General features: G+C 35.9%; 1 protein-coding gene across 1 annotated transcript; it reads left to right on the top strand.

Moving 5' to 3' along the window:
* The first annotated feature begins 641 nt into the window (after positions 1 to 641).
* Positions 642 to 11,691, top strand: LOC117330424. Its single transcript, XM_033888698.1, has 9 exons — positions 642 to 1,137; positions 3,173 to 3,209; positions 4,286 to 4,620; positions 4,903 to 5,026; positions 5,418 to 5,566; positions 5,853 to 5,918; positions 7,748 to 7,841; positions 9,283 to 9,438; positions 9,936 to 11,691. Exons 1-9 carry the CDS (start codon positions 943 to 945, stop codon positions 10,751 to 10,753), a joined length of 1,974 nt encoding a protein of 657 aa, XP_033744589.1. The 5' UTR covers positions 642 to 942; the 3' UTR covers positions 10,754 to 11,691.
* Positions 11,692 to 17,857: the final 6,166 nt, after the last annotated feature.

Raw genomic sequence — 17,857 nt, 5'->3', positions numbered from 1 at the left:
ATTAATGTAGATAGGACGTTAAACAGCTAACGTAGATAGAAAGTTAAATAGGACGTTAAACAGTTAACGTAGATAGGACGTTAAACAGTTAACGTAGATAGGACGTTAAACAATTAACATAGATAGGATGTTCTAAAAACTAAACCAAACCTCAAAAGATTAACTGCCGATGTATTTACAATTGAATAAAGACCTATATATGTTTCTATATTGTTTTTAAAAAGGAATAATGATAAAATGTCTTTTATCCTTCCCCAAAATTCCAGGAACTCTTTACAAGTTGCAGCATACCTGTCTATTATGGACCTAGGGTTAGGTATTGCTGTGCCCGAAATAAACACCGCGGGTCAGACTAGGTATTGATTATTCTGCAGAACCGAACTATGCAAATGGTATGGAATGATATACAGACTGATCGATATACGAACAATGTACAGTCCATACAGATGTAGTCCGAGTATCATTCAACCTCTATCACCCGAACAAGTAGACGATAAGTTAACAAGGCTCCAATCAGTATAAACAACTCTTTTAACTTCCCTGATTGTGAAGCCTTATCTGAACTTTGAGTGGTAGCCAGTTAAGCAAATACAAACACGTGTCGGGGAACTACCGGGTTCGTTTAAAACACGTATGTATACCTTATATAGGTACACGGGTTTTAAAAGACATATTTATTCATATAATACTATACCTAATGATATACACACTACGTTAAGTACAGATATACAGTGGAACGCTAGGATATAGACAGGATTGTATACCTCTGCTCAAATTGAACAAATTTATATTATGGAAAACCAAAATGGATACATTAGGACAGAATTTGTGATGAACATTTGACGGACTAACAGGGACGTACATATAAGTTACGCCCCCGCCGAAAAGTTGTGAGTGTAGGATGTTCTGTGTTGGGATAAGATATTTGGACAAAAAGGAATTATGTCCCGCAATAATCGAGGCGTGTCCCTAACTGGGTATGTGGTATATCTGATGGTGGTGTGGTTAGGCCAGGGCACGTCCTGTGTACCGCTGTTGGATCCCCGGGAGGCGGGCGTCTACACCGCTTTATCTGACACTAATGACACCAGTACACAAACGACAAGTGACACGTGCTGGGCCGACTGTTCGCCACAGGTAATTAAGTTATATCGGGTGTATACTGTCATCACCAGCCCCTCCACGGAATCGTGAAGTCCCTGACACTGTCAAATATCATTACATAACCACGTATATATGGAAAGTCAACATTTATTCAAATTGCAATGTCGATCACTATTTTCATAAGCGATATAGATATATAGATATGTACTATTGGAGATTATGAGGGCTGGAGAATATGAGTGTAGGACAAAAGCCCCCCCCCCCCCCCCCCCCCCCCCCCCCCCCCCCCCCGGACATTTGCCCCTAGGACAAAAGCCCCTCCGGACGAAAGCCCCCCCCCCGGACATTTGCCCCTAGGACAAAAGCCCCTCCGGACGAAAGCCCCCCCCCCCGGACATTAGCCCCCCCCCCCCCCCCCCGGACAGAAGCCCCTTCTTTATAAATTTAGCTGGTATACTTTATATAAATCTGTACTTTTGAAAAACAGAAACTATATATATATATATATTGTTGTTTTTATCTCTGAAATTTGGAGAATAATTGTATGGAAAATGAAGGTCATTGGTTCAATGTCAGTGTAGCATTATATGTCTGTGGTTAAACATCATAATTTATTTTTTCAAACTTTATATTATTAAGTAAGCTAAAAATTTCAGGAAAACTCTCCATGATGAACAAATTGTTACTGATTACACATAATTTTTGACTTCCTAATATACTGCAAATATTGATAATCAAAGAAATGCCTACAAAAACAATAAACATTTGATCCCTATTTGCAGTGTCTCAAATTATAATATAATAAATACCTAACCAAACATGTTGCTCTGCGTTCTAATAAGAAAAGTTTAATTTTAGGAATGATTAAAATCAAAGAAACAATGAAGCCATGGGGGGGGGGGGGGGGGGGGGGGGGGGGGGGGGGGGGGGGGGGGGGGGGCTTTTGTCCGTACCTCGGAGAATATATATCGAAACAGTGGCTTTTATAGTGTCCGTTTTGTGACGTCACCATGGAATTAGAATTATCTGTTACGTTATGACGTCATGTAATTGAAATAATCATAACCTACCGCCATTTACGGCTCCTCTGTTATTACGTAGTTTATGAAACGAGGTGTCATTATAGTGAGGACAGTACGTAATATTTGCTCAGAGTCAATCAGCGATTATATCGGGGTATCTTTTCTCAAGTTTTTTTTATGTATAATATAACCTTTCTGAGATTATGACGTTTATGAGATCGCGACATAAGTTAAATACATGCATAATGTAGTCTCCAAACATGTATGTACCATCTGTTTTTACAATTATATAAAACGACGTCTCTATGACAAACTGAACTAAAGTATTTATATTTTATAATTTACATATATATTGTAGTGTATATTGCTTTATCGATCAATGTTAAGGTCAGTGACTAGAGAAAAACTAGTATGGAAAGCAAATTAAAGTTGTCATTTATTCATGGAGCAATGTTGATTCAGTACTTAACCATATTATGTTATTTTATCTATTATGTAAGAATCTTATGAAGTGTATTAAATCTGTGGTAAAGTTTATATAATTAATTTTTCTTTGCTTTCATGGTAAATACTCGAATGTGATTGGTCGAAAAATTCTTTTCATTTTTCTATGAAAGAAATTCCGAGAATGGCGCGAAAAATGTGACGTCACAATACGACAATTGACGTTGCGTATTGATTTGAGAAAAAGAATCCCATTTAAAACCAGTAAAATTGTACATAAAACATGTTTTAAATTTGAAAATCATTTTCAAAAATTAATTATAAGCGTTGATGTCAATTATTTTTTAGTTTCATAGGGGTATGAAACAAATTTTGTTTGCAAACTTCTGTAAGAATCCGCTACGCTACGCGGATTCATACAGTTTGCAAACAAAATTTGTTTCATACCCCGATGAAACTAAAAAAAAAATGACATCAATGCTTAAATGATTTGGTAATTACTGGATCAACATTGCTCAATGAATAACTTGGCTTGCCATAGAAAACGTCTATTTTTACCATATTATTTTCAAAGAATTGTTTTTTTTTATCTTTTTCATTAGGACATGAATTTTGTGTGCAGTGTCCACAACGAGACAGGTAAGCTTCCTTGTTTAGTGTAATCAGAGACCTATATACTATCTCTGGTGTAATGATATATAGCGAGGTGTGTATTGGCATGCATATTTACATGGATCGATAATTACATACACATGTAGATATACAGGGTATGTTGTAATGCCACTACGATACTGTATATAAATACATATGTAGTATCTACACAGCTGGCCTCGGCGTTGTGTATCCGGCATTGCGTATTATATGATTAACAGACACACCCGGTATTACATGGAGGTACGGACAAAAGCCAAAAATTATGTGTAATCAGTGACAATTTGTTCATTGTGGAGAGCTTTCCTGATTTTTTTTCTTACTTAATAACATAAAGTTTGAAAGAATAAATTATGATGTTTAACCACAGACATATAATGCTACACTGACATTGAACTAAGGACCTTCATTTTCCACACAATTATTCTCCAAATTTCAGAGATAAAAACAACAATATATATATTTAGTTTCTGTTTTTCAAAAGTACAGATTCATATAAAGTATACCAGCTAAATTTATAAAGAAGGGGCTTTTGTCCAGGGGGGCTAATGTCCGGGGGGGGGGGGGGGGGGGGGGGCTTTCGTCCGGAGGGGCTTTTGTCCTAGGGGCTAATGTCCGGGGGGGGGGGGGGGGGGGCTAATGTCCGGGGGGGGGGGGGGGGGGGGGGGGCTTTTGTCCTACACTCTATTACATGATCACGAATGGGAGAAATATATAGTGGACATTCCTTAATTTAATTTTACTTACCTAAGTCCATACAAAAGGTATAACGACACTTTGTTCGATTGTAGAATATTTAACATATACTTCAGGTTGGTGTGTTAGTGAGACAGATGTGGCGAAGTAGGCGTAACATATACAATTCTGTCACTATAATGAAATATTTGTACATAATCATAAGCTAATTTGAAATAAGTACAGTATCGAATTAAAAATCAAAGCCCATGAAATCAGGCGCAATATCTTGAAGTAGTTTTCGCTTTGTAGTTTTTCCTTATTGGTAAATCGGTATACTGTATCGGAGACATATGTTTGGAACTCGTAGATTATCTTTATTTCTATAGGTTGGAGACAATACAGGACTCGGTACCAGACGTCACGATTTTCTATAACCAACGCCAGCGGTCCAGAATTGGTGGCTGTTGCTCTAGACCATCGGGGATACAACGGTACTGGACAAACCTCCCTCCGCCCCGCCCTCAGTCTCACTATCAACATCTCCGCGGAGATTCTAGGTACCCCGGACACTCCCCCGCATAACCCAGGGGCACTGTTGGTCAGGATAAGTGGGATCAACGACTCGTACAGTGTCCGGGAAGACCTCTACACCGACACTCCTCTATACCGACTTTACAGTTTTACAAACTATACACCTACAACACGAGACACCAACTATCCGGTAATCTATACCACTATACTCCTAAAGTTATCTAATCCAGTCTAGTTACACTAAACACATGCTCTCAACGATAAGTTTGTCAGTGGGAAATTGAGTTCATTTATGACGTAATCTTTTGTAAAGTCTATATGACTAGATAATGGCCACACTATACATTACAGGAGATACATAATAATTCAGTCGTATTTTGATGTCCCTGGTTCTATACACTATTGTAAGCGACTACTATCCAATAATTATGACTAAAGATTATTTTACAATTGTGTATTTCTATTGATGCAGAGACAAGCTTTTCTAAAGTGTATCGACAGCCTGGATGTGTACAGACTGGAAATCACAGCTTTTGTTCACGTTCCCGTTATCCGTTTTATGACTCGGACGGTGTACACGATTACCTCCCCTAACTGTAAGCAAACATATATACCTCCAGCAGGATTATTTATAGACTTTTAATAAGGTTTGCCATATCTGTGATTACCCGTTTCTCATTTTGAGAACATGGCATGCGTATATTTGACGTATATTAAAATGGCGGTCTCGTTGAATCAGAAGACGCTTACTCTCCGGTAACACGTGGTCTTTAATTATGTAAATATTTTCTTTGTACATAGTCTGTCTACGCTTCATCGATAGAGTTTTGTTTCGATAACGGTACTCTATAGTTCATTTTGTTCGCATCCTGCAGTAAATTGATCACTCACGTTTGTATGCTACATTTTCACAAAGTTAAGTTTTCTCTAATATAAATATTATATTACTATATGATACGTTAGCCATTGTTGACTGTGCTGTTACAGATCGTGACCACTATCTTCCCCCTGTGATAGCCACATCGCTCCACCCTACTAACGGCAACGTCATTGTAGTTTTCGAGACTAACGAGGTTGTCAAAGTGTCCACGGTGGCCTTAATCAGAATCAACGAAATAAAATTTGCGTACAGCCGGGTAAGATGATTATTTGTTTGAAGCAATATCTGCAACTGGGCTTTTTGCAGGGAAATGATATATAAAGCATTTATTGTCTTGATGATATGCTATTTGTGCTATAATTATAGACAGTTGACAAATATTCTTTCTTATTTTTTCCTCTCTAAAATAGGCGATATCGTAACATGATCAATCCTATTAGATATATTTACACACATATTACGGCAGCTTTTTTTGTTTCAAATTAAATACGTCGTTAGATATCTGCAACTTAAAAAAATAAAAATCTTCCAATATGTTACAGAACGTGCCATCAAAAACAAGCGTCGTCACGTTCCAGAACGTCACAGCAGGGATGTATAAAGCAACGGTGAGTCTACGTCTGTAATATAATACTATATTTAATATTACTCGACAAAAAAGGTTAGCATATTTTTTCGGTGAATACTTGGAATATAAGAAAATTGTAATAGTAGTAGTAGTAATAGGTTTGATTTGAAATTCCGATGGAGTTACCAAAAACCATTTAAACGCACAGGTTTTAACGGAAGAGCTCTACGAGGTTTACTGCGACTAACTTGTAACTACGAGCGCATTTCATGAAACCTCAAACGGACACCAGTTCTTTTGATTCTCAGAACTTAGAATTCACTAGATGTTGCTGCTATTTTACCACTATGCCATGACTGTCACAGATACAGAGGGGAAGGGTTGTAGGCATTTGGTTGCAGTGTTAAGGCAATAATTTATCAGTTCTTAAAGCGTTGAAATCAAACTGGGTCAAAATCCGATCGTCCCTTAAGCAGCCCACCCTGCAAAACGACCGCTAGGTATGACCGAAGACTGTATTAATACACTTGAGCAATCGGTTTCAGCGCATTAGTGACGACAAATAAATATTGTTTGGGTGTCGTTTGTCTGCGCAAATCGAACAATGTTCTGTTTTCAAATGTGTCCCGATTGTTTGTCTGCAAGTCGGTGACAGCTGATTGTTGAGGCGACGAGGGAGCGGGATGATATTTAAGACCAATGATTGTACCATTCTGAAGACGTCATTTGGAGTCGGCGACATTTTCCAGCTTGATAACCGCCAGAAAACACCAGTCGCGCCAGCAGAAATTTTCTGCAGCAAGATAACGTGCAGATGTTCAACTAGCCAAATCATCCTCTTTTTCCTCAATTAAGCATGTTTTGGACGTTCTTGGGTTACGTGCGAGAGAACGTGAAATCAGCCGTCAAACTCCAACTATCCTCCGGTTTACGAGTTCCATACAGCCATGATGAAATGCTATTTACCTCGCAAACGATGCTCTTGCCCGTTACCAATGACGTTACATTTGAACTCGACCCGACCCTTCTTTTACGTCGAATAAAACAACATGAATTCTAAGTTATTAACTACTTCACTGAACAACATACCGGAGAATACTGATGTCCATCTTGTTTTACCTTGCGTTATTGTTATCAGTTTGTTGATATTCATATTCTCGGCAATGTGCTGGTTACGAGAATAAACAATTGTCATTGTCATTGGGAGGCCCATCGCATCCAATCAATTACTCAGTTAGGTTGAATCTTGCCCAAGGACAAAACCACAACAGCAGAGACCGACCCTCTTCTCAGCTTCCCGAGAAACTCAAATCGACACGGGTAGGCTAATAGTAGGCTAATAAGATTACGTGGCTAACCGACTGAGCTATTGCGGCCCATACTGCTGACAACCTGACTAACCGGTCGACTAAGTAAAACTGAACGTCAGAGAGTGATACCTGCCAATTGTATAGACATGTACAAAATCCATATTATGTGCCGCTTGGACAGGCGCTTCGCACCAAGGAACTACCGTTGTGTTGCCAAAAAGGCACAATGGGGAATCCTTAGCTAGGAAGAGGAGAGTAAATATGGGTCTTCAATGTTTTGGCCAAGTTTGGATTCCTAGAAAACACTGAAGTAAATCGAATGTGTCTTTACACACATACAGTCGGTAACAGCAGGTGTTTTTCTTTTCCAGATCGATATCAAAATATACATTATATGAAACTGAAGTAGCAACATGTATTTTCGCAATGTGTCCACGAACAAAAGAAAGTTTTGCTGTATCACCTAGGTCTTAATTATATCATTGTCATTTTTATTATTGTTTGTGATATTAACATTATTGACCTAATCTTAACTAACATTGTTGTGTTTTATTTACAGATCGAAATAGCGGATAAACAATACCATTCTCATCAATTTTGTGTACGAATGCTAGGAAATATGGATGACAATGAATGCCCAAGAGCCCCAGAAGGTATTCTATAGAAAAAAGATATTTTTGTTTTTAAAATTCGCAAATCTTTAGATTAATAACTGTTCAGTTGTCAGTAGTACAGATGGACTTGTGGTATATTGTTTTTAATTCTTATTTTTTTTTTCCAAAAGACGATTTTAATAATGGAAAACAGTATGTTTATGTCAACATTAAGCTGATCTAGACATGTTTGTGTACATAGTGGTCTCGATCTGTATATATTTGATCAGTCATCTTACAAGTTTAATATTTATATCTTCGATTATGGTAATATGACCAAAAGAAAATAATTTACAGAAACACAAGATATGGGTTAAGAAATTAAAAAAACACTATCCCTACTTTGTTTTCTTTCTTCTTGAGCATACATATACAAAAGAAAATTATTACATGCACAAATCTTGCTTACAAAACTTTCTAATTATCTCCCTTACATCCTGAAACATATTAATGGAGCCGTATTGAAATACGTACACTAATTTTCTGTGATAAAATAAACAAGAAACCCTATTAATCTTTTGCCAAAATTGGTGATTTTTTTCACATATTATCAAAACTTTCCCGAGTTATCTTGTTAAGTTATTATGTTATTATTAATTATTATAATATCAATGTAGTGCTATCTAGTATAACGACCATACCAAACGATATAATCATAACATGCCTCTGTAGACAGACTGTATTGTAATCAAGGTGTCACAGTGGTCTGGGAAGAGCAGCACTATGAGAAAAAAATAGCACATATTTCAGCAATGAACACTCACTTGTATTTCAAGCTAACGCCTCAAAGTCCCAACTAACCTAATTAACCTTTTACCCGCATGTCCAATTTCCGGTTTGTATAGGGATATTCTGATGCCCAGTTCTACTGGGGATTATGTTTTGGGAGAATATTCCCGTTGATCACCTGACCGTTATTGACATCGTGGATTCATACATCTCCCTGTTCGTGATTTTGTAACCTTTGGTGATCATCGGGGTTATCCAAAGCACTCAAAACTTACGAAATTATAATCAGGTAATTGAAAGGGACACACACGATATGACCTTTCTCTACAATACTTGAATTTAGGCATCTTAGGTAGGTGGCCATTATTTTGCCGTGATCAGTGAAGGGGTTTGTTGAAATATTTTGTCTATAGATGGGTTCAAATATAATTAAAACACTTTATCGAAAACGACGTCACTTCCGGTAAGGAGTTTCTATGGAAGGTAAACATTTCTGACAATTAGTGATCGTTTCCGCCCATTTATAATTTGCTAATAGTGTGATACTTTCGGCTGTTACAGAAAAAATACAGCTTTATTCATAAAGCATACTGTTTATTGGAAATTATCATAACATTTAGCAATATATTAAGAGTGAAAGACGAACGAAATTGATAACTGGTTAATCGTTTTGTATACATGTCATCAAATGATTTTTATTTTTCTGATATAGCTGAGCCATTTACCTACAGAAAACCCCGATACCTCATGCCGGCCTTGGTTTTCGTCCTAGGTCTTGTGCTCTTATGCAGTGTGATTGCCTTTGTACTTTACTTGAATAGATACAGGCTGACAAGTCTCATCAAACAAGATCATCAATTTCTTCAAGGTAACATTGTGACACACCAAAATAAAGTTGGTATGAATAAGATCATGCATATTCTTTAGAACGCTCGTAATGTGATATATGGCCTATGATATGATATTTCTTTTGTTTTGTTAATATTTTGCCAATGTCACATTTGCTGTTCTGTCGAAAATTTTCCATCTAATTCCTATTGGTACCAGTTTTTAAAACAAGTGTTTGAATAATTTGCGCATTTGGTGTTAATATGACAAGTCATGTATCATTTATTCGATCAAGACATCGTATTTCTGTTTAAGATTCCTCAAATGTTCATGCGATATCTATTTCCGTATAAGATGCATTTTTGTATATTATTTCAAGCTTATAATATATCTATATAGTTTAGGGAAATATTAAAAGAATTATATGTACAAATATAATCTTTAGAGGAAACCAAACTGAACATGTTTCCATACTGAACACTACATGACCAAGAGAATGATTCACGCATGCTTAAGTGTACGTTGTGTTTCTTTCAGTGAAATATGTAACTAGAATATTACTGTTGAACCGATCCCGAGATCAACAGGTGGCCAAGTATCTTGTGGACTTTGTCGAGGAACACTTTCCTTGGGTAACGTTTGTTTCCGATGAGGAACATGGTGCTGACATAGATATTCAAAGCAATTTGTCGACGGCAACTACTTCCTGTGACCACGTGATTGTAATATGGTCTCCACTGCAGGCAGAGGGAGACGTTTTTGACAAGACGATTACACATGAAACTTTTTTCAATTGTCCTGACGATGTTGATCTATGTGTTATTTTTCCATCGGACGGTGCCGACAGCTCTTTGTTACCACCTGAACATAAACGAGCTCGCACATTTGATTTACCTACAGATATAGAATCATTTTGTCAGCATTGTTTTTCAAAAAGTCCTTTGTCATTGGGATGTATTCAAAACTTTTATGACTCTGCATCATTTAAAAAATTAGTTGAATCTTGTAAAAAGGATTCATGTACTGAGCAAGTTGATATTGAATGTGACTCTCGTGTAGAAAATCCTGCCAACTGTCTTGTGCTTGGCGTAAATGAAAGAGACAATACCAAATTCAACATCGAAATATCCGAAATGGAAACTCAACGAGAAGAATTCCAGTCAATTCACTTAGAATATACAAGTTGTCCCATTCATGGAATGCACACACTGCCGCAAACATATACACTAAGTCGACACAATAGTGAACAAAACAGCTTTTCTGACCAGCATGCATACAACGAACAGCTCCTTCCTACTCCATCGTCACTTGAAAGACTAGAAAGCAAATTTTTATTGCTTAACGCGGGTATTTGACATGCCAATATCATTTGTATTTTAGATACAAGGACATTGCCAAAGTTTTAGGAACCTTTCTTGGACAAGGACATCATCTATATCAGTTTCTGAAGACTTTTTTTTAACTGTAATAGACCGGGTAATACAAAGCTATTTACGGAATCTGGACGTTTTTTGATGTTTGAAAGCATTATCTCCCATAATTTGCGTAAGGGACCCTGGGAGATTGGTGTATAAAGTCTCATTAGATGCTAATTAATACATCAGATAGTCTCCGAAATGAAGCTCATCCTAACAACGTCTGCGACCATATTGCCATGTGTACGTCAGATAGACTTGTTTACCTGCCAATGCACTTTTTCTTCCCGCTAGGTTTTTTTTTTGATTTAAACATAGTTTTATTGTTAAATATAACAACAGGAATAGGACACAAGTTATCGCAACTTAAAACGCCTTCTCCCAATAATCATTATGTACATAATATGAATTTACAATATAATACAGTATATAAAATTTGTATATGATGTAAGAAAAGACAGAGATGAGGGACAGAATGAAAAGTAAATATGTTAATGCCAGTTAATTTAAAGAGAGAGAGAGAGAGAGAGATGACCTAAAATCGATTACTGGATTTAATAAAATTTTGAACATATTGAAAAATATAGCCATTTTGTTCATCAGATAGTTTAGGAGAACCCCAGAGAATAACATTAAGAGTCACATTACAATAGCGGGAGAGATTATCAAATAAAGTTTCACGCTCTCTTCTGTACAATATACAATCAAAAAAATAATGATACACGTTTTCACACTCATTACCACATGCACAGGTTGTATCATTAATTATATTTACTCTATACAAATCATAGTTTAAGCTACTACAAACATGTCTTAACCTTGTGTGTAAAACATTTAATTTTCTATTTCCAGTTAGATAATAAATAGGTAATATATCACGATTGTTTTCTATTTTGGATTTAAATCTACTAATGGATGGCTGTTCTCTGACATCAATAGGTAAATTATTCCATAACCTAGCAGAAGATGGGATAAAGGATTCATAAGAAGTAGACAATCGAAAATTTGGAACGGTATAGTTTTCTTTATTTCTAACATTATACGAATTACGTTCACCTACTCTTGGAGGAAGAAGATTGCTGAAATAGGAAGGAGTTAAATCATTGTGGAGTTTATACATCATTGAAAGTTTACGGAACTTTCTTCTTTCAGATAAAGGTTGGAGCTGGGATTCTTTATATAGAGATTGTTTACTAGATTGCCAGTAATGATTCTTGCTGCCTCAAGTTGAACTTGTTCTAGTTTATTTACATCTGCCAGAGAACAACCATCCCATACCTCACAAGCATATTCCAATACAGGCAACACAAATACTCTATAAATTCGTAATAAAGTTTTTCTACTCAACAAAAATTTGAATTTCCTTAACACCGATACTTTTTTCATACATGTTTTTATTATTTCTGCTATGTGCAGGGACCACTTTGCATCCGAACTGAAAGTCACACCTAAATGTCTATGGTTACTAACTAGTTTCAAAGTTTCTTCTCCAAAAGTAAGGTTCAAGGGTGGAATATTTTTTGAATTTGTTATTAGCAATACATCAGTTTTTTGTGGGTTAAATTTAGTGAGCCAGTCTTGAGACCATTTATTGAGTTTTTGCAAGTCATTATTAAGAGATCTTTGAATGTCTAAAAGAGATGATGAAGAATACATTAACGAAGTGTCATCAGCAAATAAACGAGATATACTATTCATATTATCAACAATATCATTTATATATATTAAAAACAAAAGGGGTCCCAAAACGCTTCCCTGTGGTACGCCAGCAGTCGTGTAACCTGTATTGGAGTACACATTTTTAACTATAACTTGTTGCTGACGATCAGAAATATAATTTTTTAACCACTCTAGAAGATCACCCCTAATACCATATGCTTCTAATTTAATTAACAAACCCTTGTGCCATACACGGTCAAACGCTTTGGAGATGTCGCAAAAGATAAGACATGCGTGTTTTTTTTCCTCTAGTGAACAACAAATATTGTGGTAAATTTCGATAAGTTGGTGCACTGTAGAGTAACATGACATGAAACCAGACTGTTTTTCATAGAAAAGGGAGTTTTCATGAAAATAATTGTAAATGTGTTTAAAAACAACTCTTTCAAAAACTTTACCGATACAAGACAGAAGAGTAATTGGTCGATAATTGGACACTAAATGTCTATCACCCTTTTTGAAAAGGGGAAGTACAACGCCTTTCTTCCAGATTTCAGGAAAACTTTTTTGATTAAAAGACATATTAAACAAAATTGACAAAGGTTTACATATGGAATTTGCAGTAAATTTTAACATATGGTGACTTATGGTATCATGACCAGATGCTTTCCCTAGTTTAAGAATTTTCAGAATATCGCAAACTTCGTCGGATCTGACTACAACGGAGTCAAGGAAAGAATTAGTTCTAAGATTAAAATTTGGTAATGGAACCTCCCTATCATTAATTGTTGAAATAGAACAAAAATAGTTATTCAAAATATTGGCTTTTTCGATATCACCAAGTTCAATATTTCCACTATCTGGGTTCGTAAGTGGTGGAATAACTTCCAGCGACTCAGATTGTTTATATAATTTACGAACAAGTCTCCAATAAGATTTAGGGTTACTAGTGTCAAGCTTATCAATAATGTCCCCAACTTTATCATAAAACAACTCCCTTGCATGCTTTTTCATATTATTGACCTTATTTCTTTGTTGTTTATGTTTTGTTAGATTGGAAATGGACTTAACACGCTTGAATACTTTACGGAGTCTATCTCGTAGCCGCATAGCTTTCCTGAATTCTGAATTCATCCATAGTTTATCTTGTGGTCTAATAACAACTGATTTTTTTGGTATACATTCCGAAGCATATGATAAAAACTGTTCAGTGAATCTAACACTGGCGATATCAACAGAATCAAAATTTTGGAAAAATGTTTCCCAATCAAAAGTATTAATCAAATTATTTAACTTATTAAAATCTGCATTTTTATATGACCAAACTTGACGGGTATAGTTACGGCATAGACTAATGGGTATAGACAGAAATACTACACATCCGTCATGATCACTTATATTACGATCTATCTTAATAACATGAGAATCTGTACATCTAGAATTATCACTCAATAAAATAGGGTCCAATAAACTATGTCTCGTCAATCCGTGTCTAGTGGGTTCATTAATAACAGTTGGTTAAGTCCATTTCCAACATAATTTGATTTGAAATATGGTTATGCGATATGGTTAAAAAATCAACATTTATATCTCCAACAATTACCACATTCGTTGTAATTTCTAAGGCCTTCTCAATAGAATATTTAAAATTTTCCCAAAAAGGATGACATGAACCTTCCGGTCGATATAAAGTACATTGCCTGTCCATTTCGATTTGTATCCAAATATTTTCTCCATGTACAAATTCAAGATCGTATCTTCGAATACATTTCAACGAATCAGAATAATATACTAATAAACCTCCACCTGAGAAATTTCTATCTTTTCGAAACGGCTCCATAAAACCCGGTATAGTTAGTTCAGAAAATGGTACATGGTGATCTAAATGGGTTTCGGTAAAGCACAAGATATCAAATTCATCTGCTATATTTTCAATATATTCCAATTTGTTTCTTATACTCCTAGTATTTAAATGAAATATAGACAATTCATTTTCCGCGGGACCAGGGTTTGATTCTATATCCATGTCCAATATCAACAGTAATAATAAAATATTGTAATAAAATATGTTGTCAAATTGTGACTGTATGCACATAAAGACGAAGGATATCAAACTTGCTATCAAACTAGATAAAATATCTAAAAAAAATTTAGCACTGATGTGACCTTTAAAATGAATCTTCTTAAAAATTAGTCCCCCATAAGCTACATTGTAAAAACTTCCGATAGAAACTCTGTGCCAAATTCCGGATATATCACCTTCTAACCATTATCAAAATTAGTCAACCGCACAGTGATCCCATCGGAAACATTCACAATAATAGCATTATAAACTGTTCCGAGAAAGAAAACGGCTCTTGAATATACATATTGGTTTCGGTCAAGGTCAAAGTTTAGTAAACAGTAGGCAGATAGATAAAAGAGAAAGAAAGATGATACAAGTAAGGATAAAGCGAGAAGAAATATAGAAAATGGAACAGAAGTATGTAATGACATAACTAATTGATCGAGAGAAAGTGAAGATCGGAGATGCTTACGATAATAAAAATAAATGAACACTGATATTTTCAAGAGATAAAGAGAACAAGAATAATGTTAAATGGTACATACACTCATCAGTACATATCTACACACTTAGTACACAAGTACGCTGGAACCCACATGCATACTATATGAATACATCGTATTTGCCACACACATACACACAGGCAAGTTGCAAACACACCTCACTGCGCACACACCACTAAATCAGCTCCGTCATTGCGCACGCGCCCTACAAATTTCACATGCACGCGCTCTACAAATTTTTCATGCTTACTATAGAAAAGAAAACAGTCTTTGCCACACACACATATTATACACATATATTCAAAGCTAACACGACTCACTGCTTATAATTATAATAATACCAATATACCTCGCAGTAAATATTTGCACAAGAGATAAGCAGAAACACGTACATGTATATCCAGAAGATAACATATAAGGCAAGATGTAGAAAAAATATCAAACAAAAATGCATATAATAATTGTACACTTGAATAAACTGTACAGTGTATCTCTCCTTCCTCGTGAAGTTCGAGTGACTTGAACAGGGATAAATTTATTACAACATAATTTATAAATTTACAAAAGGTATCTACACACCTAGCATCTAGCTAATGTAGGTAATGTACACTTACACTGTCCGTGTTGTAGATTGAATTCATTACAGTTGATTATTGAAGGACTTAAAATTACGAGGAATATTCTTTGTTCGTAAAATTGAATACAAAAAACAAAAACAAAAAAAAACATATAATAATTGTACACTTAGATAAACTGTACAATGTATCTCTCCTTCCTCGTGAAATTCCAGTGACTTGAGCAGTGATAGATTTAGCACAATAAAGTTTGCTAGGTTGCGCTCATAAATACTCAAGTATTTTCGAAAAAAACTACGACAGGCAATCCAGTTGATAACGTGAAGCTGCCGACGGTAGACAAGTTTATGGTTACCACGTAATGTTGAAGGTGTTGTCAACGGTCTAATGAGATTCACGAATAGTAGTCTGGGGTGAAATAAATTCGCTTGTCATCTGCCGATATCATAAATTATCATCATCTACGAATTTGATATTACTTTAGCAGGATTGATCTCCCATCTACTACACCTCATTGTAAAACAATCGCGGAAAAGAGAATTTCCAGGATACTAAAAAGTGAAACATTGACACAGAGTTGACGACAAAAAGATCTTAAATAAAGACGGGGTTATATACCTATTGTTTATGTCTTTGTCCTCGGGGACCTATTATCACCAACGAGATGTTTAAAATACACATGTACTATTCACACTGTATTTATTTTAAAACAATTACGAAACAATTTATGCCAACTTATACCAAATCACTCTTGTTGGCCCGGATGGAAGCGTGCGGGGGATCTTGTTGGATGAAACCAGATTACCTGGAGAAAAACCACGTGGTCTGGCATGTGACCTTTAACCTGTGGGAACAGAGTCGCGGCCGCCAAAATGAATCTGGTGTAGCATTAACAATACTAGTATATACTATTATACAATCGATGGTGATATTTTGTTTCCCAAAAAACGCGTAAATGTGTGCCTTGAGTACTGTCTGCAAGAAACATTTATTAAAATATCGTGCCTCTTTCTAAAAGCTAACAATCCAGGTTTTAAGACAGGATAACAACTTCGTCCAATAGGGACGTGATTGGAATCATTAAGAAGATTTGAGATTTTATAGATTTTTTTGTTAAGTGATACGAATTGATATGGATCAGGTATTATTATAGCAAAATGTGCAACGTTGATGATGTACTATATGTATCTACCTTGCAGTAATTTTGAAATGTCGGAAAGTACCTCTTGTAATATTTTAAAATTAGAAATGGCATTGATTTATTTTGAAGAATGAGAGAACATAGCCACTTATGAATTAGATATTAATCACCATATAAATGTAATGCATACCGTATTAAGATAGCATAGAAAGATATAAATCGTTGATAGAAAACAAAGTTGTCCAGGATGCTGGTTCTAGACACCAACATACTTCAGTTCACCTGTGAGAGTGATTTTAAAACTTGAAAATAATTTAATATGCGTGATAAAACCGCTTTTGAAAACCTGAAGCCATTTTTTGGCATCAACTTGTATGCATTAAATATAGAAACTGAAATTCAAATATCAGTTGCCAATGATCATCAGTTACTGCAGTGTTCCATCCGTCAGCCACAATTATCACAAGGCGTAATACTGGGAGAACTTAACTTAACATGGGGATGTTTTTATTGAGTTTATGGTATGTGTGAATACTGTTATACGTATTGGACATTGCATCATTTAGGCATTCCATTTATGGGCTTCCCGTGGTCGAGATAACCAACGGACTGACGTCTCACCTAAGGATCACAACCCTTAACAGCTTAAATGCTTCGTTTCAGAATATAGTTTGTGCTCCATTACTGGAATTTGCTTCTCTTTGTTTTAAGAAAGGCTGTCTGTAAGAACAGGCCAGTCAATATATTTGAGGGTCGGTGCTGTACCGCCATGTCCAGAGGCGCCGTGTCCAGGTGTGACAGTTCAGACAGATGACATTATAAAGTTCTCCCCTTATTTATATGACCTTACCTGAAAATTGCCTGAAGACGCAAACCCCAAACACCCAATCTAAACACTCAAAACCCAAAACACCCAATCAGAACACTCAAACCCCAAACACCCAATCTAAACACTCAAAACCCAAACACCCAATCAGAACAATCAAACCCCAAACATCCAATCGGAACGCTCAACCCCAAAACACCCAATCAGAACACTCAAACCCAAAACATCCAATCAGAACACTCAAACCCAAAACACCAAATCAGAACACTCAAACC

The sequence above is a fragment of the Pecten maximus genome, chromosome 7, assembly GCF_902652985.1.
Source record: "Pecten maximus chromosome 7, xPecMax1.1, whole genome shotgun sequence".
Lineage (NCBI taxonomy): Eukaryota > Metazoa > Mollusca > Bivalvia > Pectinida > Pectinidae > Pecten > Pecten maximus.
Note: the sequence above shows the minus strand (reverse complement) of the source record. Positions and strands in the feature narration are given on the sequence as shown.